General features: G+C 49.8%; 1 protein-coding gene across 2 annotated transcripts in view; it reads right to left on the reverse strand.

Moving 5' to 3' along the window:
- WDR62 (WD repeat domain 62) overlaps positions 1-26362 on the reverse strand; it is a 45768-nt gene that overhangs the window by 12901 nt on the left and 6505 nt on the right. Inside the window, exons 3-23 of one of the 2 annotated variants that reach the window (XM_066581547.1) lie at positions 26238-26300; positions 25798-25855; positions 25552-25722; positions 24020-24157; positions 22978-23160; positions 22720-22880; positions 21572-21749; positions 20373-20495; positions 16875-17029; positions 16679-16770; positions 15803-15928; positions 15580-15650; positions 10948-11069; positions 10657-10729; positions 8787-8898; positions 6565-6628; positions 4344-4466; positions 4077-4195; positions 3678-3739; positions 451-633; positions 261-376 (exon numbers count right to left, since the gene is read on the reverse strand). In XM_066581547.1, coding sequence (XP_066437644.1) covers positions 261-376; positions 451-633; positions 3678-3739; positions 4077-4195; positions 4344-4466; positions 6565-6628; positions 8787-8898; positions 10657-10729; positions 10948-11069; positions 15580-15650; positions 15803-15928; positions 16679-16770; positions 16875-17029; positions 20373-20495; positions 21572-21749; positions 22720-22880; positions 22978-23160; positions 24020-24157; positions 25552-25722; positions 25798-25855; positions 26238-26300 — 2493 coding nt within the window. The remainder of the gene's footprint in view (positions 1-260; positions 377-450; positions 634-3677; positions 3740-4076; positions 4196-4343; positions 4467-6564; positions 6629-8786; positions 8899-10656; positions 10730-10947; positions 11070-15579; positions 15651-15802; positions 15929-16678; positions 16771-16874; positions 17030-20372; positions 20496-21571; positions 21750-22719; positions 22881-22977; positions 23161-24019; positions 24158-25551; positions 25723-25797; positions 25856-26237; positions 26301-26362) is intronic. The other variant, XM_066581548.1, reaches the window with a different exon arrangement.

The raw sequence follows: 26362 nt of genomic DNA on the forward strand, positions 1-26362 counted from the left end.
TGAACATGTGATCTGTCTGAACCCCCATTTGTCAGACCCCCGCTGATGGGACATTTTTTCCCCTATACACAGAAAAGTGGAGAAGCTTAACTCTTGGAATGACCCCTTTACTATCCTCAGCATGTGACTAGCGCAAGGGGTTAGGTAGGGCTGTACATAGGCGAATGGTAAGGGGAGACCCAGCTGTGACTACTGGAAATGTGGAGAACAATGTGATACTAGAAGAGCCTTCCGGGCCCGGCTGCACTAATTAGAATCACCTTTCTTCCTGCAGGCATATACCACTAGACTCTGAAAACTGGGAGAGAAGGTCTGTGTCCTCCGAAGATGCCTCAGTGATGACAATCCTCTCTGGAAAGTAGTTTCCGTCCTCCGACTGCAGAGAAATTCAGTCAAAGCCAGATTGGAACATTTTGGGTTAGCGGCCGGTGGGGTCATCCTGTCACTCACCTCCACACTCCGATCACAGTCCTCGCCTGAGAAGCTCCCATGCTGCTTATTTGGGGTACTGCAGCAGCTGATGTCATGAGAGAATTTTACGATCACAGCGGCGCTGTCACTTTCAGCCCATCTTCCTTGCGGCCGGTACCGATACGGGGAGTGAAAGAATTGAGGGTCGCTCTTATCTTTATCCTATGAAGACAGGGAACCAATAAGCATTATGGGAGCCTGCTCATTGTGGGACCAAACCGTTTCCATGTGCCATTGTGGGGGGGGGGGGGGGGGGATATAAATGATATAAAATTATTGAAGACACAAACGTGCATTTAATACATACCTTTCTCCTTCTACAGTGCGCCATGTACTCCTGTATATAATTAGGAATCAGCACAAGTTAGCGCGCGCTACTGCTATCATCTGACGGAGTTTTACAAGACCTATATCTAGTCTCAGGCAGTCTTCCAGGGTGACATGAATCCTGGTGATTGGGCAGCCTGGGCGCTCACTGATACCAGACGGTGTCCTCACCCCTTCCCAGTACACTGTCACAATGAGGCTTGATTGCAGCACTAAGATGGTTAATTGTCAGGATCAGAGTTGTGAACCTGAGTGCGCAACTTTGTATGACAGCCATCTTTGCCTCCTGGCAGGGATCACGTGGGCCCATGCAATCTCCTTGATGTAATAGGTCTATATCTGAAGACTACCTGAAGCCCTCGATGTACTAGAATGTGCAGTAAGCATAAGGGTAGGTGCATTGCGTATTACGTGTGCATAACATTGTTAGTAGAGTCTATGAAAGTACATTGATTCAGTCACACTTACATATATGCATTGCGTATAACATGTGCCTAAATAACGCAGTGTAGTGGCCCGAAACACGCATTTCTGGCCCCTCCATAATTGTCATATGGGTCATGTCTTATGTGGATGCTCTGTGCAATGTGTCTTGTCTGCTGTTGTGTATTGCACAGCTGCAGCACGTAAGAGGTTAATGTCTGAAAGTGGCTGGGATATGTCTGGAAAATGTAACAAGTTTGTCTAGTCACATGGTGTTGTACGATATAAATATGAGTGATTGTGAGAGTCTAGGAGTTCCATTTTCTGCAACGGTTGAGAAAGGAGGGAGGGTGCCGGCCACATGGGGGTACCTTCAACCCTCATGTGTTGAAGTGATGAAAGAGAATGAAAGGTACCCTGATGCCCTCAATGCCAAGAACCACCTTTTTACTCCTTTCACTCCTCAGGAGTCCGCCGTGCAGCGTCTACCTCAAGAATACTGAGCGAGTGTCAGCGGACTGTTTTCTTCTGCAGATTTATTCAGAGTCCCAAAGTGTGTGTGTCCACAAGCAGAACATTACAGATAACAGACTGTAGGCCCGGTTTCAACCCGTGTTCTCCTCTCTGACCGTCTACTGAAAAGCTGTATTTATTATAAGTTCACCAGTCATTGCCCGTTCCCAGTGATTGAGTTTTCAAGTTCAATTCATCAGTCTGAAGGAACGGTGGCGTCACGCGTTATAACTCATCTAGTCCACTACACTTATTCAAGCAACCACCACCCGGCGTTGCCTGGAAGAGGCCTAGCGGTGCCTTGGCAGAGGTTCCGAGCGTCCTTCCGTGGAGAAAACTGGTAGAGCCACCATGACAAGTGACACCTCCACTCCCGCCAGCTCCTTAGTGTAGGCCTCGTGTCTTGGTCGTCATGGGACACCACAGCAGCATGTTCTATTTTACAGCATATTACTTGTGATAGAGGCTCATTTTTCTCTATAGATGTGTATGAAAACGCTGTACATGCACAATTATATTGCCTATGTGTGGCGTTTTATACGCATGTTGCTAGGAAACAAAAACGCGGAAAGAAAAACATACCAGGAAACCAGTGGACAGCGTGCGGTTTACCATATGCTCATGTCAGCCTGCCCTTTAAGTAACCCTCCAGTTTCAGGCCAAAATTCTGCCCCAGTACTGGAGGGGAAGGGGGGGTATATGACCTGCAGTTCTTTGCCCTCCGATCTGCTGGTTCCAGGTGAAGTTTTTGGTTGTCCAAGATGGCGAATGCAGTCCTCAGACTACCTAATCTACACAGTGGACTGGTAGGGTTAAGGCCCATTTACATGGGACGAATATTGGGCACACTATACCTGACCCTCTCTCCCTGTGTGTACTCGCTCTCGTGTTGCTGCACAGGAGTGAGTATCGCTCAGCACAGAGGCACAAGATTTCACCCCTCGCTCTCCCCTGCCCCTCTGCATTCACTTAACACAGTTGCTGTTCAGTACTGAATGGCTGCTGTTTACACTGAATGATCATTGCTCAGTTCATCATCCATCGTTTATGCTGCATAAAATCCTGAATGATGAGCGTTCAGTGTAAACAGCAGCCATTCAGTACTGAACGGCCGCTGTGCTAAGTGAATGGAGAGGAATGGGGCAGAGCGAGGAGTCAAATCTCCAACCGTCCCAGGCCCCTGCTGAGCGAGCTAGCAAGTACACACAGGGACGAGTGTCGGGAATCATTTTCCCGACATTCGTCCCATGTAAACAAGCCTTAAGACTATCAATGCACTGTGTTAGGGTCGTTTTACACGCAACGATCACTCAAAATTCACATAAGCGATCAAAAGTGAGCGATGGTTTTGCTTTTAAAGACAACCGTTTAAACTTAACGATTATTGTTGGAAAATGGACGATAAACGATAATTGAACTATAGTTTGCTTGAAAGAAGTGCATCAGGAAAGGTAAAAAAATGAGGTTAAAAAAAAAATTGTTGAACAACTGAACGAATTTCATTTAACCCAAAAAAAGCGCGAACTGCCAAACAATGGATTTTAAGCGGACTGAAAGACAACAATGAACGAATTACTAACGTCAAGTACACAATATGATTATTGCTCACTTTCAACGAATTTTGAGCGATAATTGTTGCTTCTAAATGGGCCTTTAGACTAGTAATGCATTGTACCTGCTTTCTGATTGGCTAGAGCTGCTCGCATGAGCAGCACTAGCCAATCAGACGTAGCGCACAGTGTGTATTACATAGTTAGAAAATTGCTGCAGTCATCTTGGACATCCAAAAATGGGACCTGGAATTGGCAGATTGGAGGGACAGCAGAGAAAAACCATCTGCAGGTAATAGACTCTCCTCCCGCTCTGGCCCGTTCAGCAAAGGACCTCGTGCCAAAGAGATGGAGTAATTACGTAGTATCACCCGCATTACACTGTACACGTACCTGGTATAGCAGCTTCCGTGCCCACAGTGGCAATCTCCCGTTAGTCTGCAGAACGGCGGGATCTAGGAAAAAAAAATGGAATTGTAAAGATTTCCCCGGTAAATCCAGTATGTTATGTAACAGCTACAACAGAGCAGGACACCACGATCATTTTCTACAGGCTGCACCATCCTGCAAACCACCAGCCCCCCTGTTAGAGGGCAACTCTGACAAAAACACAATGTAATCAAGGTAACACTAGATCACTTCTATACACTGGGGGATAGCAACATAATAAATGCATAAAAATATAATTTAAATCACCGAAGTGGCCTGTTAAGTGACTCGCTATAAAAGAAAGTTGCTTCCATCAAGTTCTCTATATCCAGCTGTGATAAGTGACGACAACACGAGTATTACCTGCTCCAAAGCGCTCATTTATTGGGGTATGACATGAGGACTCATCTCCACTTCTATCCAAGGACAGGCCGTCATGGGAGCTCTCGTCCAGGAGACCAGACATGACAGAGTCGTCTCTCCTGGGAAGAACAAAGGTCACTAGACAGAGTCTGAACAGCTGTAAGGGCAGCAGTTTTTAGGACACTTCATGTAGGAGTCAAAAGGACAAAAGTGCCCCATACTACAAATATCAACATGCCGCTTTGCATGGGAGATGGCCGCCCTCACCTGGTATTAACAGGACATCCTCCATCCACCACCATGCTGGTAACCCCCTCTGCAGCCATCGCAGCCAACTGCTGCCTCATGCAGGCGGTCATGAGCGGGTCCAGCTGCCAGACGAACACACAGCTGCAAAAAATAACCAATCATGTCACAATGTAATATATGACCCCTACAATACAGGCACTGGGGCAATAAGCAAGAGCAAGAGGGGATGTGGTCATGGGGCCCGGTGATGGAAGCACTGATACCTGAAGATCCCGGCAGGAGTATTCATCCCGAACTATACAACAAGCAAAGTACATGATGAGCCGAGCCAGTGCGAAGGTCCAAGAGACTGCCGAGGAGACTACAGCCCCGCTCAGGGGTCTTCACCTCCAAAGCATTTTTGTCCTCTCGGAGAGCATGCAGCGGCCAACGCAGAAGCTGCACCCTCCTCCCTTCCTACCATGTACTTTAATCTTGGAGTCTACTCAAGATTGTCTGGAGTAATAAAGGACAATAGGGACCCCCTCAGAAGTTTCCAGCATGTTAAACCATCCGTGCCAACATGACGGAAGTTTAGTTTATCCCAAATCTGCTCATCGCACAAGTATGGCACCCTAGAAGATTGGGTTTAAGAAGTTCCCATGCCATATGTAGGGATGCACTAGTCCAATGGGCGAGCCTGATCGCCTCCTCCTGCTCAGCTCAATTCTTTTAACAACCCTGCCCCCTCCTAGCACAGAGTGAATGGTGCTTGTGACAGATGAAGTTACCCCATTACTTCCGGGCTGTGCATACGCAAATGACAGTGTAGATCTCCTCAGGACAAGTACAATCTTGCATGTGTGGGACTTCGCAGCTCAGCCCATGCATGAGATTTTACTCATCCTGGGGAGATCTGCCCTATTTGCGCATGCACTGCCTGACTATCTTGGGAGATTTCACCTGTCCTGTGGAAGATGCCGCAAACGTCATCCACTTTGCACTGCGAGGGGTGTTTTTTTTGTTTTTTTTAAAGAACTGAGCAGAATATACAGTTCGACCCGCCTATCAGACTAGTGCATCCCTATTAGCATACGGCATGGGGATTTTTAGGTATGCCACTGTCATGACTTAACCCAGTGTTTCCCAAATCCAGTCCTCAGGACACCCCAACAAGTCATGTCTTCAGGATATCCTATAGTAAGAACACATGTGGCAATGTCTGAGGCACAGACAATAAATTACATCAATACTGAGGAAATCCTGAAAACATGACCTGTGGGCTTGCCGACTTCTACAATAAGCAGATTTGGAAAAATCTCACTGCCACGTTGGTACGGATGGTTCAACATGCTGGGAACTGCTGACAGGTTCCCCTAAGGTTCCGACGGATACCTGCGGATGGGTTTGGACTGCCCTTTTCACAAGACTGAGGCTTCCCAACACAGGCCAGTAATACAGGCACAAGTCCTGACCAACCCCCGGTCTGACCGCCTCCACTGACCACCTCCGTGCAAAAGCCACAAAAGCTCCTGTATTGTGCTTGTGTGAAACTGGCCAATAAGACATAAAAGGGGAAATATAAAAAGTCCGGAATTTTAAACACTAGTCTTATATGATTTCTGCCGTTTCACGATGTCCCAATATATGAAGAGGAGCGCACTTCTTGATATATTAATTGCATCTCAGCTCCTCCATGAACCAACACAGATATGTATGCCAGGTAGGATCTTGCACGTTTTCGGCATAATTTACATGCCACACTCTTTTCCATAAAGTGTTGCAAGTTGGTGCAGTAGTCAAAATGTAGCAAACTTTTTGTGCAAGTGGGGCACCAAAATTAGCGTTTTTTTAAATTGGTAAATTGCTGGTGTAAAAGGTTTTGCAAATTTCCGCCAGTTTCATGTCTTACCGGTTTATATGGTGGATCCTTTTTTAAAGCAAAGAGGAACATATAGATGTTAGTTCCATCTAGAAGTAGAAGATGCTGAAATTCTGCCCGGGGTGAGTCATTCCAATTAAGGCTCCAGATGGCGACTAAAATACTCATCAGTGGGTGGGAGGGGGGGGGGTGTAATCAGCTTAAATGTTTTAATGACAGCCCTTAGACTCTAATTTTACACCACGTACAAGATGAGGCAATCTTGGACCATGGTGGTACATTTAAGCCACACCCCTTTCTCTACTAAGCCACACCCCCTCAAACAAGGTGCAGGATATTTGCCAGATGCAGTGGGAAATCCAAGTGAAGGTAACAAACCTGTCCCCGGACACGGTGATCAGTCTCCTGCAGTCTGAGGTGAACTTTATGTCCGTCACGATATCTGGAAGAAGAGGATTATAGTTATGACGCGCCAATCACACATAAAAGAATTGTAAGCGGCTTCTAGAGGACACCTCAATGGTAGCAGCAAGTCATCCAACTACAGACCAAAGTACTTCACGTTTTACCGTTACTGACAGATAACAGAAAACGACGCCTGTGCTCCTGCGTGGACGCCATTAAGGGGCCCCTAAAGGTTCAATGAAATTTAACATGATTAATCAGTAACAGGAGATCTTCCGGGCACCGCAGAGTAGATGGTCAGCGAGCCTTGATGAAATAAGTGGGTCTTCTATCCAACATGCCTTGGGATGGATACTGCTGAAAACCGCAATACTCATCCTTCTGTGCCGGAGAGATCTGGTAGTAGCAGAATACAGGCAGTTGACAAATAACCCTTTACTAGAGCCCCGGCCCCTCTAGAGCCCTTGGCCCTCTCACAATTGGTGTTTCTCTGTATGGAAGTTAGGACAGTATTGAAAAAGAACGTGGAACCGACAGAATACGGATTAAGGCAAAAAAAAAAAAAAAAAAACAGCAACAGAGATTTATCTTCTGTCACTTGCCGAAAGTCCACAAAAATCCACCCAAAGAATAGTGTAACTGAGGAAAACATCTAGTGAAGGGATCCTGTGGATGGAAACAACTCGACACTAGAAGGGGTCAGAGGAGGATGTCAGGAATCATTCTGACCAGGAGACGCTGCACAGTCAGCCGCATACAACGCTGGTGCTCCAACTAAGACATCATGTCCACGGGCGGATTTTTGCTATGAAATCTGGAGTGGCCGTCTGCTTTCAGATTCCGCATCAATAACCCTTCATGGAATGGAATGCAAAAAAGATTCTTCATGCACACGAGCAGAAACCAATTGCGGTTTCCACTTGCGGACGAAAAATTGCAGCATGTGTTATTTTCCCTTCCACTCCCACACAAACGGCTTCCATTGAAGTCAACGGAATCAGTCCGATCTGCAGGAAAAAGCAGGAGTTTAAAAAAAAAAATCTGTACTGCGCATGTCCGACGTAGAGCTGTGCAGAACATCCGCAGTACAGATGAACCGGAGGAGAGGTCCATGTGGACATCGACGCAGCCTGCAGGCACAGGTACGCAGGGTCAGTCGTCGTGGTCACAGTCGGATTCCCCGCGCGGAATCAGTGCATGCGGTGTACATGAGGCATAACGTGTCCGAGCACACAACTAGTTGTTCCTCACCATGGATGGGCTATAACAGCAGACGACCAGTTCCAGCGCCATTGTGTTTAAAGGGGTTGTCCCGCGCCGAAACGGGTTTTTTTTTTTTTTAAACCCCCCCCCCCCGTTCGGCGCGAGACAACCCCGATGCAGGGGTTAAAAAAACCACCCGCACAGCGCTTACCTGAATCCCGGCGGTCCGGCGTCTTCATACTCACCTGCTGAAGATGGCCGCCGGGATCCTCTGTCTTCATGGACCGCAGGGCTTCTGTGCGGTCCATTGCCGATTCCAGCCTCCTGATTGGCTGGAATCGGCACGTGACGGGGCGGAGCTACACGGAGCCCCATTCAGAAAAGAAGAAGACCCGGACTGCGCAAGCGCGGCTAATTTGGCCATCGGAGGGCGAAAATTAGTCGGCACCATGGAGACGAGGACGCCAGCAACGGAGCAGGTAAGTATAAAACTTTTTATAACTTCTGTATGGCTCATAATTAATGCACAATGTACATTACAAAGTGCATTATTATGGCCATGCAGAAGTGTATAGACCCACTTGCTGCCTCGGGACAACCCCTTTAAGATAAACAGAAAGGCGAGACTCCAGGGGGCAAAACAGCGAAAAACGTGTATCACTGAGCAGCGGAAAAAACATCTCCTGCTTAGATTTCTGTTGCCCTATGCTGATGGAAGGTCAGAATTTGGCACAAGCAGCATGAATCGATGACCCCTTGCTGTCAGGCTACTGGAGGCGTGGGGAAGGTTTTCTTGACACACTTGAAGTTCTCTGATGTCTTTGGATAATTGGCACAACAAATTGCTGCGGTTTTGGAGGCCAAAGGAGGTCCAAAGCGCTACTAGATGGGGGTGTAATAAAGTGTCCCTTCAGTGTATAGAGCACGTGTATTCTGTATACGAAAGGTATGTAATGAGCGATATGAAGGCTGATGACACAAGCTGTACCCACCGGAATGTCCGTGTATCACAGCCACACATTCTCCGGTTTGTAAATCAGAGATGAAGATGTTCTTATTGGAGCAGCTTGTAGCACAGAATCCCCCCGACGGATCCATCTGTACCTGGTGGGACATTAGAGGCGGCACGTCAGTAATCAGAGGGAGACATCTGCAGATTGAGGTTTAGAGAGGAGCAGCTTGAAGTAATAGATGGCGGTTTTAGATGACCCCTATACTCCTCTCCTTATAGGGAATAAGTCTAGATCAGAGACCCCTGCTCAGGACCCCACTATTAAATCAGAGAGGAGAACTGTTGCAGAGAGACCCAGAACTACATGGACGACCCGTTCATGTCAATGAGCACCATATCATTCTTCAACCAGTCTTTGGTTCTCGGCCATGGCGGTAGAAGTGGAGTCAGCAGATCTGCACCAACTTTAACATACAAATAATTTATATTAACCCCTTACAAGGGTTGTCCCATAGTTTGAAGTGTATGTGTACACTTCTGTATGACCATATCAATGCACTTTGTAATATACATTGTGCATAGGATATGAGCCACACAGAAGTTATGTACTTACCTACAGGGGTTTCCCCCCCCCCCCCTCCCATGTTGACGATTCCGTTGTCCTGGTACTGACCATCGCGCTTCTTCTTTCTTCTCCCCTAGTGGTACATGCGCAGATCGAAGTTCCCTGGTCCGTGGATGAGCCTTCTGATCTTGGCGCATGCGCGGTAGCGCTGCTCGAGTTGTGGGTGCGCGCCTGTTACTTTGCGCATGCGCAGTAGCACCTACGGACGGCGATCTAGCAGGAGGATGAAGGTGATCCGGAGGGAGGGTGAGTAACACTTGGGGGGGAGGGAAGTGGGTGTGTGCTGTCACTTTACTTGCGGGGTTCAGGGGGGAAGGGGGGGGCGCCAGCTGTCAGTTTACTTGCGGGAGGTGAAGGGGGCCGCCGGCTGTCACTTTACTTGCGGGGGTCGAGGTGGGGGGCTGTCCCTTTACTTGCGGAGGTTGGGGGGGGGGGGGGGGCAGGCTGTCACTTTACTTGTGGGGGGGCTGTCACTATCAAGCTCCTCGACAGACATGACTTCATAGGCAATCTGAAATGGCAGCTCTGGGCCTTTCAAAAAGCCCCCAGCTGCCATGGTAACCTGAATGGCACCCCAAGAGCTCATTTAGGGGCCGGTCGCGACGCCCGAACATCTATCAGGTCATTTAAATGCTGCTGTCACAAGTGAAGGGCATTTAAAGGGTTAGCAGCTGTGGTCAGTGGTGGTGATGATCGGAGCTGTAAGGGTGGGTGTTGGCTGTAAGAAAGAGCCGGCACTCGCATTGTATGGAGCCGGATCATCCCCCAATTACCCTCCATAAAACCTCCATGACATAAATGTACAACCTGAGCGTTATGGGGTATATATAACCCTAATGTATTAAATTGCTGACAGAGGTCAGAGAGTGCAAAAACAAAAAGGAGTCTGAAGTTAAACTTACCGACTCCACAGCCCTGCATATTAAGGACAGGTCAATAGTACGGTGCCCTCGGAGGTATAAGGGCCATTCTGTAGCTTTTCCCCTCTACTATAAGCATTCAGTGACACAGCACTATGGGGGTATTCTCCATTATAATTATTGCTACATGGAGGCAGCACACAGTACCCAACACTCTGCAATAGCGACCCATAGGGACCATGCGCCTCCGTACAGAGCCTGTGCACAAAGCCGTGCCACATACATGAGGCCGGACCATCAGGTCATCAAGACTAGATGACAAGTAGCGACGGATGGGGTGACATCAATGAAACCTAAAGTTATCACTGCCTGACATGGAGAAGTAGACGAAGGATGGGACAAGAGGTATGAGACTGGTCACCTACCTTCAGCAGAGCGCCTCCACTAGGAGGAAATTTCAGGGCCTTCTCCTGCTTCCCCGATGAAATATTGTACAGCCTGAAAACACAACCGCAACTAAGACATCACAAAGTCTAAAGAGTAACGCGAGCGCAGGAGAGCGAAAGGAGAAGCAACAGGAGAAAGAGAAGAGGTCCGCCATCTGCGGGTCGGTGGGTCTATTATACTGGGTATATGGTGGTACTCTATTATACAAGGAGGCTGGGGTTTACTACATGGTGCGCAGGTTGACCGCATGGCTCAAACACAATACTTACCGGACAGTTCTATCCTGACAGGCGACGGCTACCATCTTCTGGGTGACATCAATGTCCAGGTCATACAAAGTGTTTTTTTCCACAACATGGTGCAGACGCACAAAACTGATCCCATCAGAAAGCTAAAGAGACACAAAAGGAACTAAAAATCAGGAAACAAAAACCCTGATCGAATCCTTGAATGGTAAAGTTGGAAGGGACCTTTAGGGTCATCGGGTCCAACCCCCTGCTCAGTGCAGGATCACTAAATCATCCCAGACAGATATTTGTCTAGCCTTTGGTTGAAAACACTTCCATTGAAGGAGAACTCCCCACCTCCCGTGGCAACCTGTTCCACTCATTGATCCCCCTCACTGTCTAATATCTAATCTGTGTTTCCTCCCTTTCAGTTTCATCACATTGCTTCTAGTCTTTTCTTGTGCAGATGAGAATAGGGCTGATCCCTCTACAAATATCTGAAGGGCTGTCACAGTGCAGACAGCTAATAAGTCTCCTCTCAGCCTTCTCTTTTGCAAGCTAAACATTCCCAGATCCTTTAACAGTTCCTAAGATGACATGATTCGCAGACTGCTCACCATCTTGGTAACTTCTCTGAACTTGCTCCAGTTTGTCTATGTCTTTTTTAAAGTGGGGTGCCCAGAATTGAACACCGTATTCCAGAGGAGGTCTAACTAAGGAAGAGTAGATCTAGATTCTATGCTTCTCTTAATACATCCCAGAATTGTGTTTGCCTTTTTTTGGCTGCTGCATCACATTGTTGACTCATGTTCAAGCTGTAATCTATTAGCATACCCAAGTCTTTTTCACATGTGCTGCTTAGCCCAATTTCTCCTATTCTGTATGTGCTTTAGGTTTCCAGAAACTAAGGTGTTCCTGGACCTGCGATAATCTGGCCAACCAAGACCAGTCCCCAATTCCTCTATATCAGGGGTGTCAAACTCATTTTCACTGAGGGCCACATCGGGCTTATGGTGACCTTCAAAGGGCCGATTGTAAGACAGTATAGTAAGGGCTTGTTCACACAAGCATATTTGCGTACATAATATGCAGTGAATAGAAGCCATTGATTTCAGTGAGTCCATTCACATGATGTACATTTTCACACAGCATGACCTATTTTGTTGCGTACTACGCACCCCAATAGGCCATTGAAGTGAATGGGCCGTGCAAATATGTGGTGAATGTGCAGGAAACCTATGTATTCACTGCATATTTGGGCACCATCTCAGTGGGCCCATCTGCGTTCTTTTTTCCGTGCCTAAATATGCAGGCATAAGCAATTTTTGATTGCGCAAATACACAGCGTATTTGTGCTACCGAAATACCCATGTGAACAAGCCCTAATAGTGACCCCCCCAGCAGCCACCATTATCCCCCCCCCTCAGAAGCCACCATTAACCCCCCCCCTCTCAGCAGCCACCATTAACCCCCCCTCAGCCACCATTAACCCCCCCTCAGCCACCATTAACCCCCCCCCCCTCAGCCACCATTTACCCCCCTCCTCCAGCAGCCACCATTAACCCCCCTCCTCCAGCAGCCACCATTAACCCCCCCCCCGTAGCTACCATTAACCCCCCCTCTCAGCAGCCACCATTAACCCCCCCCTCAGCAGCCACCATTAACCCCCCCTCCTCCAGCAGCCACCATTAACCCCCCCTCCTCCAGCAGCCACCATTAACCCCCCTCCTCCAGCAGCCACCATTAACCCCCCTCCTCCAGCAGCCACCAATAACCCCCCTCCTCCAGCAGCCACCATTAACCCCCCTCCTCCAGCAGCCACCATTAACCCCCCTCCTCCAGCAGCCACCATTAACCCCCCCCCCCGTAGCTACTATTAACCCCCCCTCTCAGCAGCCACCATTAACCCCCCCTCTCAGCAGCCACCATTAACCCCCCCTCTCAGCAGCCACCATTAACCCCCCCTCTCAGCAGCCACCATTAACCCCCCCTCTCAGCAGCCACCATTAACCCCCCCTCTCAGCAGCCACCATTAACCCCCCCTCAGCAGCCACCATTAACCCCCCTCTCAGCAGCCACCATTAACCCCCCTCTCAGCAGCCACCATTAACCCCCCCTCTCAGCAGCCACCATTAACCCCCCCCTCTCAGCAGCCACCATTAACCCCCCCTCTCAGCAGCCACCATTAACTCCCCCTCTCAGCAGTCACCATTAACCCCCCCTCTCAGCAGCCACCATTAACCCCCCTCCTCCAGCAGCCACCATTAACCCCCCTCCTCCAGCAGCCACCATTAACCCCCCCCCCCCCCGTAGCTACTATTAACCCCCCCCTCTCAGCAGCCACCATTAACCCCCCCTCTCAGCAGCCACCATTAACCCCCCCTCTCAGCAGCCACCATTAACCCCCCCCTCTCAGCAGCCACCATTAACCCCCCCCTCTCAGCAGCCACCATTAACCCCCCCCTCTCAGCAGCCACCATTAACCCCCCCCTCTCAGCAGCCACCATTAACCCCCCCTCTCAGCAGCCATCATTAACCCCCCCTCTCAGCAGCCACCATTAACTCCCCCTCTCAGCAGTCACCATTAACCCCCCCTCTCAGCAGCCACCATTAACCCCCCCTCTCAGCAGCCACCATTAACCCCCCCCCTCTCAGCAGCCACCATTAACCCCCCCCCCTCTCAGCAGCCACCATTAACCCCCCCCCCTCTCAGCAGCCACCATTAACCCCCCCCCTCTCAGCAGCCACCATTAACCCCCCCCCCCCTCTCAGCAGCCACCATTAACCCCCCCCTCTCAGCAGCCACCATTAACCCCCCCTCTCAGCAGCCACCATTAACCCCCCCTCTCAGCAGCCACCATTAACCCCCCCCCCTCTCAGCAGCCACCATTAACCCCCCCCCCTCTCAGCAGCCACCATTAACCCCCCCCCCTCTCAGCAGCCACCATTAACCCCCCCCCTCTCAGCAGCCACCATTAACCCCCCCCCCTCTCAGCAGCCACCATTAACCCCCCCCCCTCTCAGCAGCCACCATTAACCCCCCCCCCTCTCAGCAGCCACCATTAACCCCCCCTCTCAGCAGCCACCATTAACCCCCCCTCTCAGCAGCCACCATTAACCCCCCCTCTCAGCAGCCACCATTAACCCCCCCTCTCAGCAGCCACCATTAACCCCCCCCCCTCTCAGCAGCCACCATTAACCCCCCCCCCTCTCAGCAGCCACCATTAACCCCCCCCCCTCTCAGCAGCCACCATTAACCCCCCCCCCTCTCAGCAGCCACCATTAACCCCCCCCCCTCTCAGCAGCCACCATTAACCCCCCCCCCTCTCAGCAGCCACCATTAACCCCCCCCCCTCTCAGCAGCCACCATTAACCCCCCCCCCCTCTCAGCAGCCACCATTAACCCCCCCCCCTCTCAGCAGCCACCATTAACCCCCCCCCTCTCAGCAGCCACCATTAACCCCCCCCCTCTCAGCAGCCACCATTAACCCCCCCCTCTCAGCAGCCACCATTAACCCCCCCCCTCTCAGCAGCCACCATTAACCCCCCCCCTCTCAGCAGCCACCATTAACCCCCCCTCTCAGCAGCCACCATTAACCCCCCCTCTCAGCAGCCACCATTAACCCCCCCTCTCAGCAGCCACCATTAACCCCCCCCCCTCTCAGCAGCCACCATTAACCCCCCCCCCTCTCAGCAGCCACCATTAACCCCCCCCCCCTCTCAGCAGCCACCATTAACCCCCCCTCTCAGCAGCCACCATTAACCCCCCCCCCCTCTCAGCAGCCACCATTAACCCCCCCCTCTCAGCAGCCACCATTAACCCCCCCCTCTCAGCAGCCACCATTAACCCCCCCCCTCTCAGCAGCCACCATTAATACCATTAACACCCCCCCCCCCAGCAGCCACCATTAATACCATTAACACCCCCCCCCCCCAGCAGCCACCATTAGCCCCCCTAAACCACATACTTACCTCCTCCTTGCTGTCTGCGCTGCTTCCCCTCTGCTCACATATTAACATTTTCCACATCACTTCTGCTTATTCAGCAGTTCCAGCAGCCTGATTGGTTGTTTGGGTTGGCTGATTCACCAAGCAACCAATCAGGTTGCTGGAATTGCTGAATAGGGCAGAAGTGTTGTGAAAAATGTTAATATGCCAGCGGGGAGCTGCAGCACTCCAGCTGGTAATAGCTTAGTGGTGAGCAGCGTCGGCACGCCGCGGGCCACATGAAACGAGGCAGCGGGCCGGATTCGGCCCGCGGGCCTTGTGTTTGACACATGTGCTCTATATCATGTAGGTTAGCCTGGCTGGGCGAGAACATTACGCATTTTGGGAGAAACGAATGGCTGCTAGCGATCTCTTGTGCCATGAGCACAAGTAAAGACACTGGGGCGCCACTGATATAGGGCCGCTTTCCACCATGATCACGTTCATTAATATATAGGATTTTTTGGTCCCTCCCTGTTTTTGATTTCCCATTGAGCTGCCTTAACCCTTCCACTGCCCTCACCCACTATGCTCTATGATTAATGGGGTGCTCACAAAGGTAGCCCCACAACTAGTGCCAAAAAAATTAAAAAAAGGGCAGAGAGGAGCAGTCCGTCTACCACAGTATACCATCTCCCAAAGCAAGAGAGACCTTGGTGGGAGGTCACAGAGGAAATCAGAATTTACCATCTGAGCTGGATGGAAATAAACGCTCCTGTCTGCTCCGCAGCTTATCATGTGCATCTCCTCGTCATCACCTGGAAGATACAAGGGGCACAAATATACCAGCTGTAGGAAGTTCCCAGTAACCACACAACACCTAATCGTACCACCACACTACACATAGGGGGCAGCAGAGTCCGGCAGTGGTCTCACCCAAGTGTCGGGCACATTCATGTAGACGCCGTACCTGCAAACTTCACTGCTGTTACGGAGGACGAGTGATCATCCAGGGTCTGCAGCAAGCTGTAGTCATGCTCCACATCTAGGATGTGAATTAGCCGATCTCTGCTGGCAGAAGCCAAAAGTGTCCCTCCTATACGGGAGAGAAGGTCATATATAGGAAATTATTGCAGAGCGGCGCTATATGCCAAAAAGATGTATGATATATGTGCACAACATAATGGAACACTAATCATGCGGACTAATGCAACCTCTATTTATAGTAGTTCTATCCTTGTCCATAGGGGCAGTATTAGAGTAGTTATATTCTTGTCCATAGGGGGCAGTATTACAGTAGGTCTATCCTTGTCCATAGGGGGCAGTACAGAGACTCTGTTTAAAGAGGCATTTACATCTCAGCAGATTATGACTGAGATGGAATAGTCTCCTGAAAGCAATGACGACCAGTGACCAGGATCACAGAAATGGCCAAACTAACTGTACTTCTCCATTTCTGTAGTTCACATTCACTTCTATTGAGTTAGAGAAGGTGTGGAACAGCTAGCTCGGCCCTTTAGGTAATCCCACCCACCAGTGGCTGTACAGGTGGGCCTGGATGGGGTGAGAGGGACCACTTTGAGATAAATGTGGGTCCCAGAGGTGGGCCTTACATCTATCAGACCACTGGTTCCTCCTGAGCATAAGATTTAAGTGTGTGAGATGGGAATACCCCTTTTTATTAGAACACAATGTATTCTGGTAACATGGATTTTGTCTGGAGTCCCTCTTTAGTTTTTTTTCCAACTCCAAGTAAGCCCCAACTATAGGCGAAGATACTTATATTGTTAGTTGTTCAAGTGACAGTAACAGCATAGAAAAGTCGGACAGTTCTGGTAATACGTACCGCTCCAGGGCCTGGAGTAGTCAAGGCACAGAACCTCGTCATCATGTGCTTCAATGGCGAACAGTTCCTCAAAGCTCTGCAAATCATAGATACTAAAAAGAGACAGAAAGAACCAACACTATATGACTCTTCCCTTTGCTGAATTTCTCCAAGCTACAAGTACAAGATTTACAAGCACATGACAGAAGAGAACTACCGAATGTTTCCTGTCCGGTCTCCGGAAGCCAACTGATGCCCATCATGGCGAATTTTCAGGACACGAACTCCAGTTTTGAAATCCTTCTCTGTGGTGTCCAAGGTGTTCTTCAAGTATCTCACATTGTCGTTCACATAAATTACTTTATACAAGTCCTAAATAATAAGAATAATGGGGAAAATTAAACCAAGCCAACACTACAAGATTAGAGAAGGAAGTATGAAGGGTGTATATAACAGAGCGCCCCCTGGTGTCACCAATCAGTGTGAGCAACATTAAAGTGTGCGCAATACTTCTGCAAATTGTATTCTTAAAAATTGATCTTAAACCCAAAGCAAGTTCGCTATTACTCTTGATGAAAACTAGCCTCCTGTTTTGTGTATACAGCTCCTATGCAGAACTAGGTCTCCATGGTGACAAACAAACCCTCAGTAGCCTCATGTTGCAACCATGCGTCACCATCTTTCTGGAGGAACGAGTCGTGGGTAATTTTGCGATGCAGATTCAGAATATGATGCAGCAGAAAGTTACAAAAGTTTATTTATGAACCAAAGATGGTAACGATATAGTAAGAATTGGGCAATTTAAAACGGTTACCATAAAATTATCTATTGCTAGATACGACCAACAACCTTAAAAAGAAAAGGTTACCAGATGAATGATGAAGAACACTTAAAGGAGATGTCTCGAGGAAGCAGTGAATTTTTTTTTTGCCCAGTCCCCCCCATTAAGTACACATTACTAAGCCCCCCTGTAAATGACATTTCTAGCTGGTTCGTACTTACCGTTCCAGCGTTTCAGCAACTTATAAAAGTTTCCCCAAGATGGCCGCCGTCTCTTTTCCCGTCGCTCGCTGCAGCCCTACGTGCGCGCTCCCGAGACGCTGCCAGCTGTGTCTCCATGACAACACGACGCCCCGCAGCCGCCGACCGGACCCACCGCAGCCGCCGACCAGTCACCCACCGCCAGGCAGCAGGTAACCGGCGCTAGCCCCCGGCTCCCCAGCGCTAGACCCTCAGCCCAGGTGAAGGCCCCGGAGCCCCGCGCTAGGTTCCGGAGCCCCGCGCTAGGTTCCGGAGCCCCGCGCTAGGTTCCGGAGCCCAGGTGAAGGCCCCGGAGCCCAGCGCTAGGTTCCGGAGCCCAGGTGAAGGCCCCGGAGCCCAGCGCTAGGTTCCGGAGCCCAGGTGAAGGCCCCAGAGCCCAGCGCTAGGTTCCGGAGCCCAGGTGAAGGCCCCAGAGCCCAGCGCTAGGTTCCGGAGCCCAGGTGAAGGCCCCGGAGCCCAGCGCTAGGTTCCGGAGCCCAGGTGAAGGCCCCGGAGCCCAGCGCTAGGTTCCGGAGCCCAGGTGAAGGCCCCGGAGCCCAGCGCTAGGTTCCGGAGCCCAGGTGAAGGCCCCGGAGCCCAGCGCTAGGTTCCGGAGCCCAGGTGAAGGCCCCGGAGCCCAGCGCTAGGTTCCGGAGCCCAGGTGAAGGCCCCGGAGCCCAGCGCTAGGTTCCGGAGCCCAGGTGAAGGCCCCGGAGCCCAGCGCTAGGTTCCGGAGCCCAGGTGAAGGCCCCGGAGCCTAGCGCTAGGTTCCGGAGCCCAGGTGAAGGCCCCGGAGCCCAGCGCTAGGTTCCGGAGCCCAGGTGAAGGCCCCGGAGCCCAGCGCTGGGCTCCGGGGCCTTCACCTGTCAGTGAACATCACCCCCGACCCATCACTTACCTGGGCGGCTTCTCGGGACAGCTGGACACCTGGGCGGCTTCTCAGGACGGCAGCTCCAGTTTCTGCACCTTCCTCTAACAGAGGAAGGTACAGAATGGCCGCTCCAGCGCGCTCCCGAGCAGTGACAGCTCGTCTGCGCATGCGCAGAAGAGCTGTAGCGGGGAGCACACTGAAGCGGCTCGTGCTGGAAGGAGAAGACCGGACTGCGCAAGCGCGTCTAAAAAAGCAAGCTGCCAGCGAATTTAGACGGAACCATGGAGACGAGGACGCTAGCAACGGAGCAGGTAAGTGGAATAACTTCTGTATGGCTCATATTTAATGCACGATGTACATTACAAAGTGCATTAATATGGCCATACGGAAGTGTATAACCCCACTTGGTTTCGCGAGACCACCCCTTTAAGAACACTAGCAGTAATATTTCCTATCACACCAGAATGCAGTTCTCTCAATATAATCTGCAGTTCTGCTTAAGACTTCACTACAATCCGCAGTCTAGAAAATACAATATACCCAACTTACTCTGAGCGCCCCTCCTAGAAAGGCTCACATCTGTAATAACTCAGTCCGTAAGTGCGATGAGGATTTACTAACAGTCCAGACCTGTTGGCTATACCACCGTACAACAGGCCTGTAGTATAGCTAATGAAGTCCTCGATGGCGCGCACCTATAGTTTGCAGCACAGGAGCAGTAACCTTGACTGACAGGCTAATCCGGAGTCGGGAGCGTTCCTCAACTATAGTTTGAAGAAGTCCTTGCCGCTGTGCAGACTGGTTCAAATCAGTGTCCTGTCGCTCAGCAGATTGCCCCAAGACCTCGTGGTTGCTGCCCTCATAAGTTCTGTAGCCGGTAGAGGTCGCTTTCCCTATATAGCAGGCTATAGCATACAGTGTGTGCTAACATGTTGTAGCTGTCACTCTGCAGCTAGCAGCCTCCTCTTCACTCTCTTGCGCTGTCAGCTCACTCTGGCGGCACAGAAGTAATACCCTTTATACCAGCCCATCACAGAACAGTCCTTCACGCATGCTCAAGTCTACAGCGCCCAAATTTGGCGCAATGTCTGGTGCATCTGTTCACTGCCACAGAAATCTATTAATCCTGCCTGGGACCCCCTTACAGATAAGCGCAGGTTCAGATAACAGCATTTATGTGTAAGCCTGGAGATGCAGTCCTGCATGGGAGCTGTAGACCCATAACGGTAGGACATTTATCAGTGACAGGATTTGCAAAGTTGCTTCATTAATTTTATATGCAATCATACATTTAAATTTAACTTCATTATCAAAGTAAATATTATTGGGCGTCCAAGAGCCTAAACTCCCGCTGATCACAAGAACAAGACGTCCTGTGTCCCCAGACATCCGACTGCTCACTTCATGACAGGCTAGGTGCAGCGCTCGTCTTATACTACTATTCCTCCCGGCTGGATTATGGAAAACAGGGGGCGCAGGACTTGTCCTCTGGATGTGTGGTGGTCCCGGGACTTGGATCCACACCGAGCACTTCACCATGTTCTAACAATTATATCAGGACGCCAAGTCTTCAGTATGGACCATGGATGGTCGGCCCAGGGAGAGTACCGTTTAAATCCCAGCACGCACTTCCACCACTGAGGGCAGCACTGGAACCTCACCAAGTACATGCAGCCCTTGATCAGAAGACGGACTATGTACCCTGTGACTATGGAGTGACTGATGGGAGGGACAAGCCATCGGAGCTCTATACATGGAGTGTGGTCAGACCCGGGCCACGTGGGGAGTTCAGGTTGTGTGCAGGTAAGAGGTGTACATAATCACATTGCTGTAGATGTTCCTCTTCATCCCAAGGTCCGAGTTCCATAAGCGGATGGTGTTGTCGGAAGAAGACGTGAAGAACGAACCGTGAGGCAAGCATGGTGTCTGTCCGCTGTCTGTGGAGACCTATATAATAAGAGGGATATGAAGACTGTAATTAAGGTTCCAACCGGGAAAAACATTGGCTCTACAGTCAGCAAACAACATTTAGCATCTAAGCTATTTGGGTCCGACTCTTTGTGCAGTGTAGAATGCAAGAACGTCCCAGTGAGATTCGGAAACCATTAAACTGCTGTTTTCAGATGTGGAGACCAGCCGAGAATGAGGTCAGGGTCACATAACACTATTAGGGTCACTACACCCATAATAGAAATTGTGGTACAAGTCTGCTAGGAAATGCAAGATGATATTCTGCAACAATGTAGGTGATCCCACTGTACAGAATAATTGCGCAGCTGATCCACAGTCTGCGCGTCGCAGAAAAGCAGTAGATTTCCACTGCGGATTTCATTCATTGCAATGCAATGAGTGAAATCTGCAAAAAAGGCAGCTGCCGAAAATGTGCGCTGTGTGCTCATACCATTAGAAGTACGGCAGTTATAATGTACACAGCGCTCCATACTGAGCAATATAAACATGAAACCCAAATACACAGTGGGGGGGTGGGGGTGGGGTTGGGAGGCCGAGTGAGCAGACAGTGAGGTGTGCAACCGACAGACTTCCAGCCATTATCACGAATGTGTCCCATTTTAATTGGTAGGACTTGTGCACGATACTTGCTGGGCGTCAGATGTCCGGCTGTTGGATAAGGCGGGAGAGAGGAGATGAACAGCCCCTTTAACAAGGTGAAATGTGTGTCTAAGGCCGTATCCACACAGCCAATGAAGTAACAAGAGTTCTATCTGCGCCCGACATGAAAATGAGCCCATTAATTGGAATGAATTCATTCACATGAGTTCATTTTCACTTGTAGCCGCGGTCTGACACTGAGAAATGGCTGTATGCCCCATTTTCGTACGGTCAGTGCAGAAGACTGAGACGTGAAATGCGGTGTGCCCTACTCAGCACATGCACAGGGTGTCCTAAATGTGCGCCAATCAGTGAGCAGGGAAGATTGGAAGCTGTGCTGCCAAACAGCTTAGAGAGAACACTGGTGCCAAGGTGTTAATACGAGGGTGCGGGCACAACCACCCCCCACACACCTCTATATTCCATATGTAGGAGCTGTGGTACAAGGCCGAGTACACCTTCCGGGGGCTTCGGAGATCCCAGACATAGATGCTGTGGTCATTGTATACACAGCACAGCCAGTGGTTACCTCCGTCGTACACCAGGGCACACGTGTCTGGGTAGCAGCTGTTGCTCTCTGTAAGCAGCTCGCTGAAAATGAAAAGAGAAACAAGAATTAAAGACAAGTAAAATCACAAGTCTGCAGATGTCGGATCTGTGCAGGTGATGAGGAACCTCATGTGGAGCCATCACTGTATTATGGGCAGACCTGCAAATACTGGTATATACGAGGCCTAAAGGATTGCAATAAGTTCGTTTTCTGTAACCTCCCAAGTTCCTCCATTAGTCGTGGTCACAAAAGGGTTATGATTTAAAAGAAAACTTGTCTCAATAATCAACCCATTATAATGAAAAGGACCAAACGGGGCAAAATAGAAAGCCCCTCCTAGTTCTGTTTAATCACATGCTGCGTCACATGATCCCTCTCATCCAGTCAGTGGCTCTGAAAGGGACCATGTAATGCATAATCCAGACTCCTCAGAAGCAGGATTCCCCACTGACTCACATGACCATTTCCCAGAGCTGATGACTGGATGAGAGGGATCATGTGATGCACCACGTGCCTCCAATTAAACAAGAAGGGCAGCGTAGTAACCAAGCGCAGAATATCGAAGTTTGCCACAATTAAATTTCTCCGACAGTTGCAACATAATTTCCGACTTTTGCTGTATAGCTAGCTGGACTGAAGCCGCATAGCCACCGTAATTTTACCACCATTCTCTGTGACCTGAACAGACCTAGCCTAAAGGAAGGACATTTTCACACGTGGTAGATTTGGTTACCCATAGCAAAAGATTACAGCTTTAATTTTCCAAAGGCAATGGAGTCTTTCATTGTTACAGGCAATTCCCTTCTGCCCTCCATTTTGAAATGATCTCTGCTTCGGTCATGATATAAATGCGGGCGTAGTTATTGAGATGCACCAATCAGAACCATTCGATGACCAGAGAGGCAGAGAGAGATCATCCATATGATACAGTGTAACACCGCAGGTCCGGGCAAGGATTTCACTACCCTGGACAACCCCATTAAGACAACTTTAAAGCACAACTAAACTTACTGAGCATTGAGGCTTGGAGCGACATCCACGCCCAGGCTGTGAGGTTTCGGGAGATCCGCCATGTATTGGAGGTTGTGGGCATTAAACATCCTAACGACTCCTTCCTCACAGCCACAGAAGACAAACTCCTCAGTCACACACAGACAGCTGGATGAAGACACCTGAATGTAAAGTGCGGAGAACAAACCGTGTCCAATGAGTGAAGCCAACCGGTAAAAGACGGGGCACACGAACAGCGAATATTGGCGATTCTCTCACCTTCAGTTTCAGCCATTTCTCCAGGACTCTCTTCTCATTGAGCTGACACAGGAGTCCGGAGTAAGAGACACAATACGTTCTCCCTGCGTTCTTCCCCCGGCCACACGCCACTCCGCCAAACACATTATTGTAGAGTTCGCCCAGCAGTCCTGAGCGGCCCACCAGCGGAACAGTCCCGTTTACCTGCAAGAGATTTATCGGTTTTGTGGCAAGAGGCCTCAGTAAGAGCGGATTTAAGAAAAAAAAAAAAAGTACAAGTTGTGCCAAGTGTGAAAATAGTGCACATTGTGCGTCTGTCACAATTTTCATGTTATACAAATATCTTAGGTCCCCTCATGGCTTTCTTAGGCATTCATAATTTGCATGCCTTATAAACACGGCGCATTTTAGGATTTCCTTAGCCACGCCCCTTTGCCAGTTACTTTTGGAAGCTGTTTCAACAGTTCTGAATAGAAGTTCTGGTACATTCACTTTATTACCTATACATAGGATAGGTGCCAAAAGTCTGATCGGTGGGGGGGTCTCACCACTGAGACCCCACCAATCCCAAGAACAGCGGTCCAAGTCCCATGCCCCCCTCACTGCGCTCTCGCTGCACCCCTTGCATTGAGGCGGCAATTGAATGGAGCGGCAATCACCAGCGCTGCTCCATTTATTTCAATGGGGCTGAGGCAGATATGCTAGTACAAGCGCTTGCCTGTCTCTGGCGGTCCCATTGACAGTGAAGGAAGCGGCGCCATACATGCACAGCCGCCACTCCATTCAATCTCCTTCTTACAGCGGGTGGGTACAATGAGCCTGAAGTGAGGAGGAGACATGGGATCTCCAGCGATCAGACTTTTAGCATCTATCCTACGTACACATGGTACAAAAAAAAAAAAAAAGAAGGATTCTGGTAAACCCGTTATATACTTGGCCTCAAGTACGGCCATGGATTTTTGGTGAAAGTTGCAGTAGATGTACAATTTTACATGCAGCATAGAAACGTGCCGTCAGGGGAGGGGGTGCTTATAGAGAGACTGACGTGGAAAAAATAAAGTACCTGAGACTGCTTGGAACTCTCCAGATACCAGAACTTCAAGTGGCGGTGACCGGCAGTCACAAAGTAGCCGCTGTCTTCGGAGAATGACAGAGCATTGACCTTACTGGAGACTTTGTTCTTTGCCACAATGTTATTGTTCTGTGAAGACGAGACGAAGATCAATTACAAATCACTAAAATGTGTTCTCCAGGGTATAAATGGGGTAAAATAGAGAGATTGCGATATACACTAGCGTACCAAAAGTCATGGGACAGGAAATAATGTCTGGAGGGATGTTGAGCCGTCAGGATTGCCCCCAAAGCTCCAGGGTATTTGTAGATGCAGGATCCCCGGTGTGAATTGACCTCTGCACCATATCCCATAAATCGTATATTTGGCTCATGTCGGGTGAAGGTCCAGGCCGCATCTAGGAACTCCTAGGAACTCTCCAGAATGTGCCTCTAACAAATTCTGGACAACTTGGGCCCAATGCATTATCCTGCTGGGATATCCCATCATTGTTGGGATCCATGAAGGGCTACAAACGGTCACCAAGAAGCGAGTCGTAGCAGGCACCAGTCAATGATGGGTTTAGGCAGACTAGTGAACCCAACCCATGCCACGAGAACCCCACACCACTATGGAGCCCCCAGCCTGCACAGAGCCTTGTTGACAACCGGGGTCCATGGCCTTATGGGGTCTGCACCACACACCAACCCTACCATCAGCCCAGAACAATTGGTACCATGACAGCTGAACATATTGCCGATCCTCTAGGGTCCAGGTGAAGCGCTGTGTCCGGTGTTGGGGTGATAACAGCGACGCTCTGGTGGGTCTTCTGCTCCCATATCCCATGGAAGCTACAGAACGCTGCACTGACAAGTGGGATCTGTGTGTGGGGTCTCCTGCAGTGTATGTGGATGGGATTTGCTGGTCTATTCGCAATAACAATTCTAGCTGGACACCACTGGTCAGCAATCATTAAGCAGCCGCAGTCGGCCCCTGCGCTGTCATTGCGGGTGGTAATTCCGTCTATGAAATTCCCATGTGACACTGAATTGAGGAATGTTAAATGCCCGAACAACTTTAGAAATGGAACGTCTCACCCATCTGGCACCCACTACCACACCTCCTTCCAGCTCCCATAAATCACGTTCCCTCGCCATGAGCACGCTGGCCGGTGCTCAACCTCATAATTTATACAGGTGTAGGGGTTCCCTAGCCGCCTGCTGAGATAATGCCACTTCATCAATTTACATTCTGCTATCCCAGGACTTTTGGCGGATCAGTGTACCTGCATTATAGATTCGGCGCCTTACACTGTGCAGGGGCGCTGCAGACAAGAAGGAGGGGGGACCGCTCAATATGGTCCTACATTTTCAAGAGAAATAACAAAGGAACAGCAAAATGCAAAGTTCCAAGAGAAGGGGGTCTCTCCCAGGACATAGCGGTCAGACTGGTGGGGAGGCGCACCCTAACCCATCAGACATTTATGGCAGATTTCTGGGAGGAACTATAAATATGTAAAGGTGATTCCAGACACAAAGCGTTACCTTCCAGTCCCAGACGTTGACCACCATGTCATGCTGATAACCCACAGACACGACATACTTCATATTAGGGGAGAAGCAGACGCAGGAGACGCCATATTTGTGACCGAGCATCTCGGAAATCTGCACCTTTTCGGTAACATCCCAGACTCGCACCGCAGGGTTGCGACCGCTCTAAAAGTAAAAGACGATTAATGCAGAGAAATAGAGAAAGCTGGAAAGCAAAGAGCGTGAAAAACCGCCACTCACCTCCCCACTGACAAGAAGCGTCCCATCGGGGGAGAAGGCGAGTGCGCTCAGGTGTTTGCTATAGAGGAAGAGGTGACATGTCAGCAGCGCACCGCGTACAGAACTACTATTACAGGAGCACTCTACCCACCACCGATCCACTGCCTGAGGGGGCGGAGTCTGACAGGGATCCTCTCCATCTGTCTGGCTCCGCCCTCTCAGGTCCCACATAAGGCACAAGGGTTCCATTTTGCCCAGAAGGTTTCTTTAAGACTTTTGCAGCAGATTGCATCATGGCGTCATTTGGTCTTTGAAGTTTTGACCCCCATAAAGGTGAATAGTATAAACGTTTCTATCTCCATCCAATAATCCAGAATATCAGATCATCTTCTGATTTAAAGGAATAGCACCAGATTATTACAAAAAAACTGACAAACAGATAAGCCCCTCCCACAACTCACCTGGTGGTATTGAATATATGGGATTGCTTGTTCTTCCTCGGACACAGGAGAATAATGACGCATCTGAGAAGAGATAAGAAAGTCAATGGGGCGATCACCACCCTACTCACGTGTCCTATACAACA

This window comes from Eleutherodactylus coqui, chromosome 10 (assembly GCF_035609145.1).
Source record: "Eleutherodactylus coqui strain aEleCoq1 chromosome 10, aEleCoq1.hap1, whole genome shotgun sequence".
Classification (NCBI taxonomy): Eukaryota; Metazoa; Chordata; class Amphibia; order Anura; family Eleutherodactylidae; genus Eleutherodactylus; species Eleutherodactylus coqui.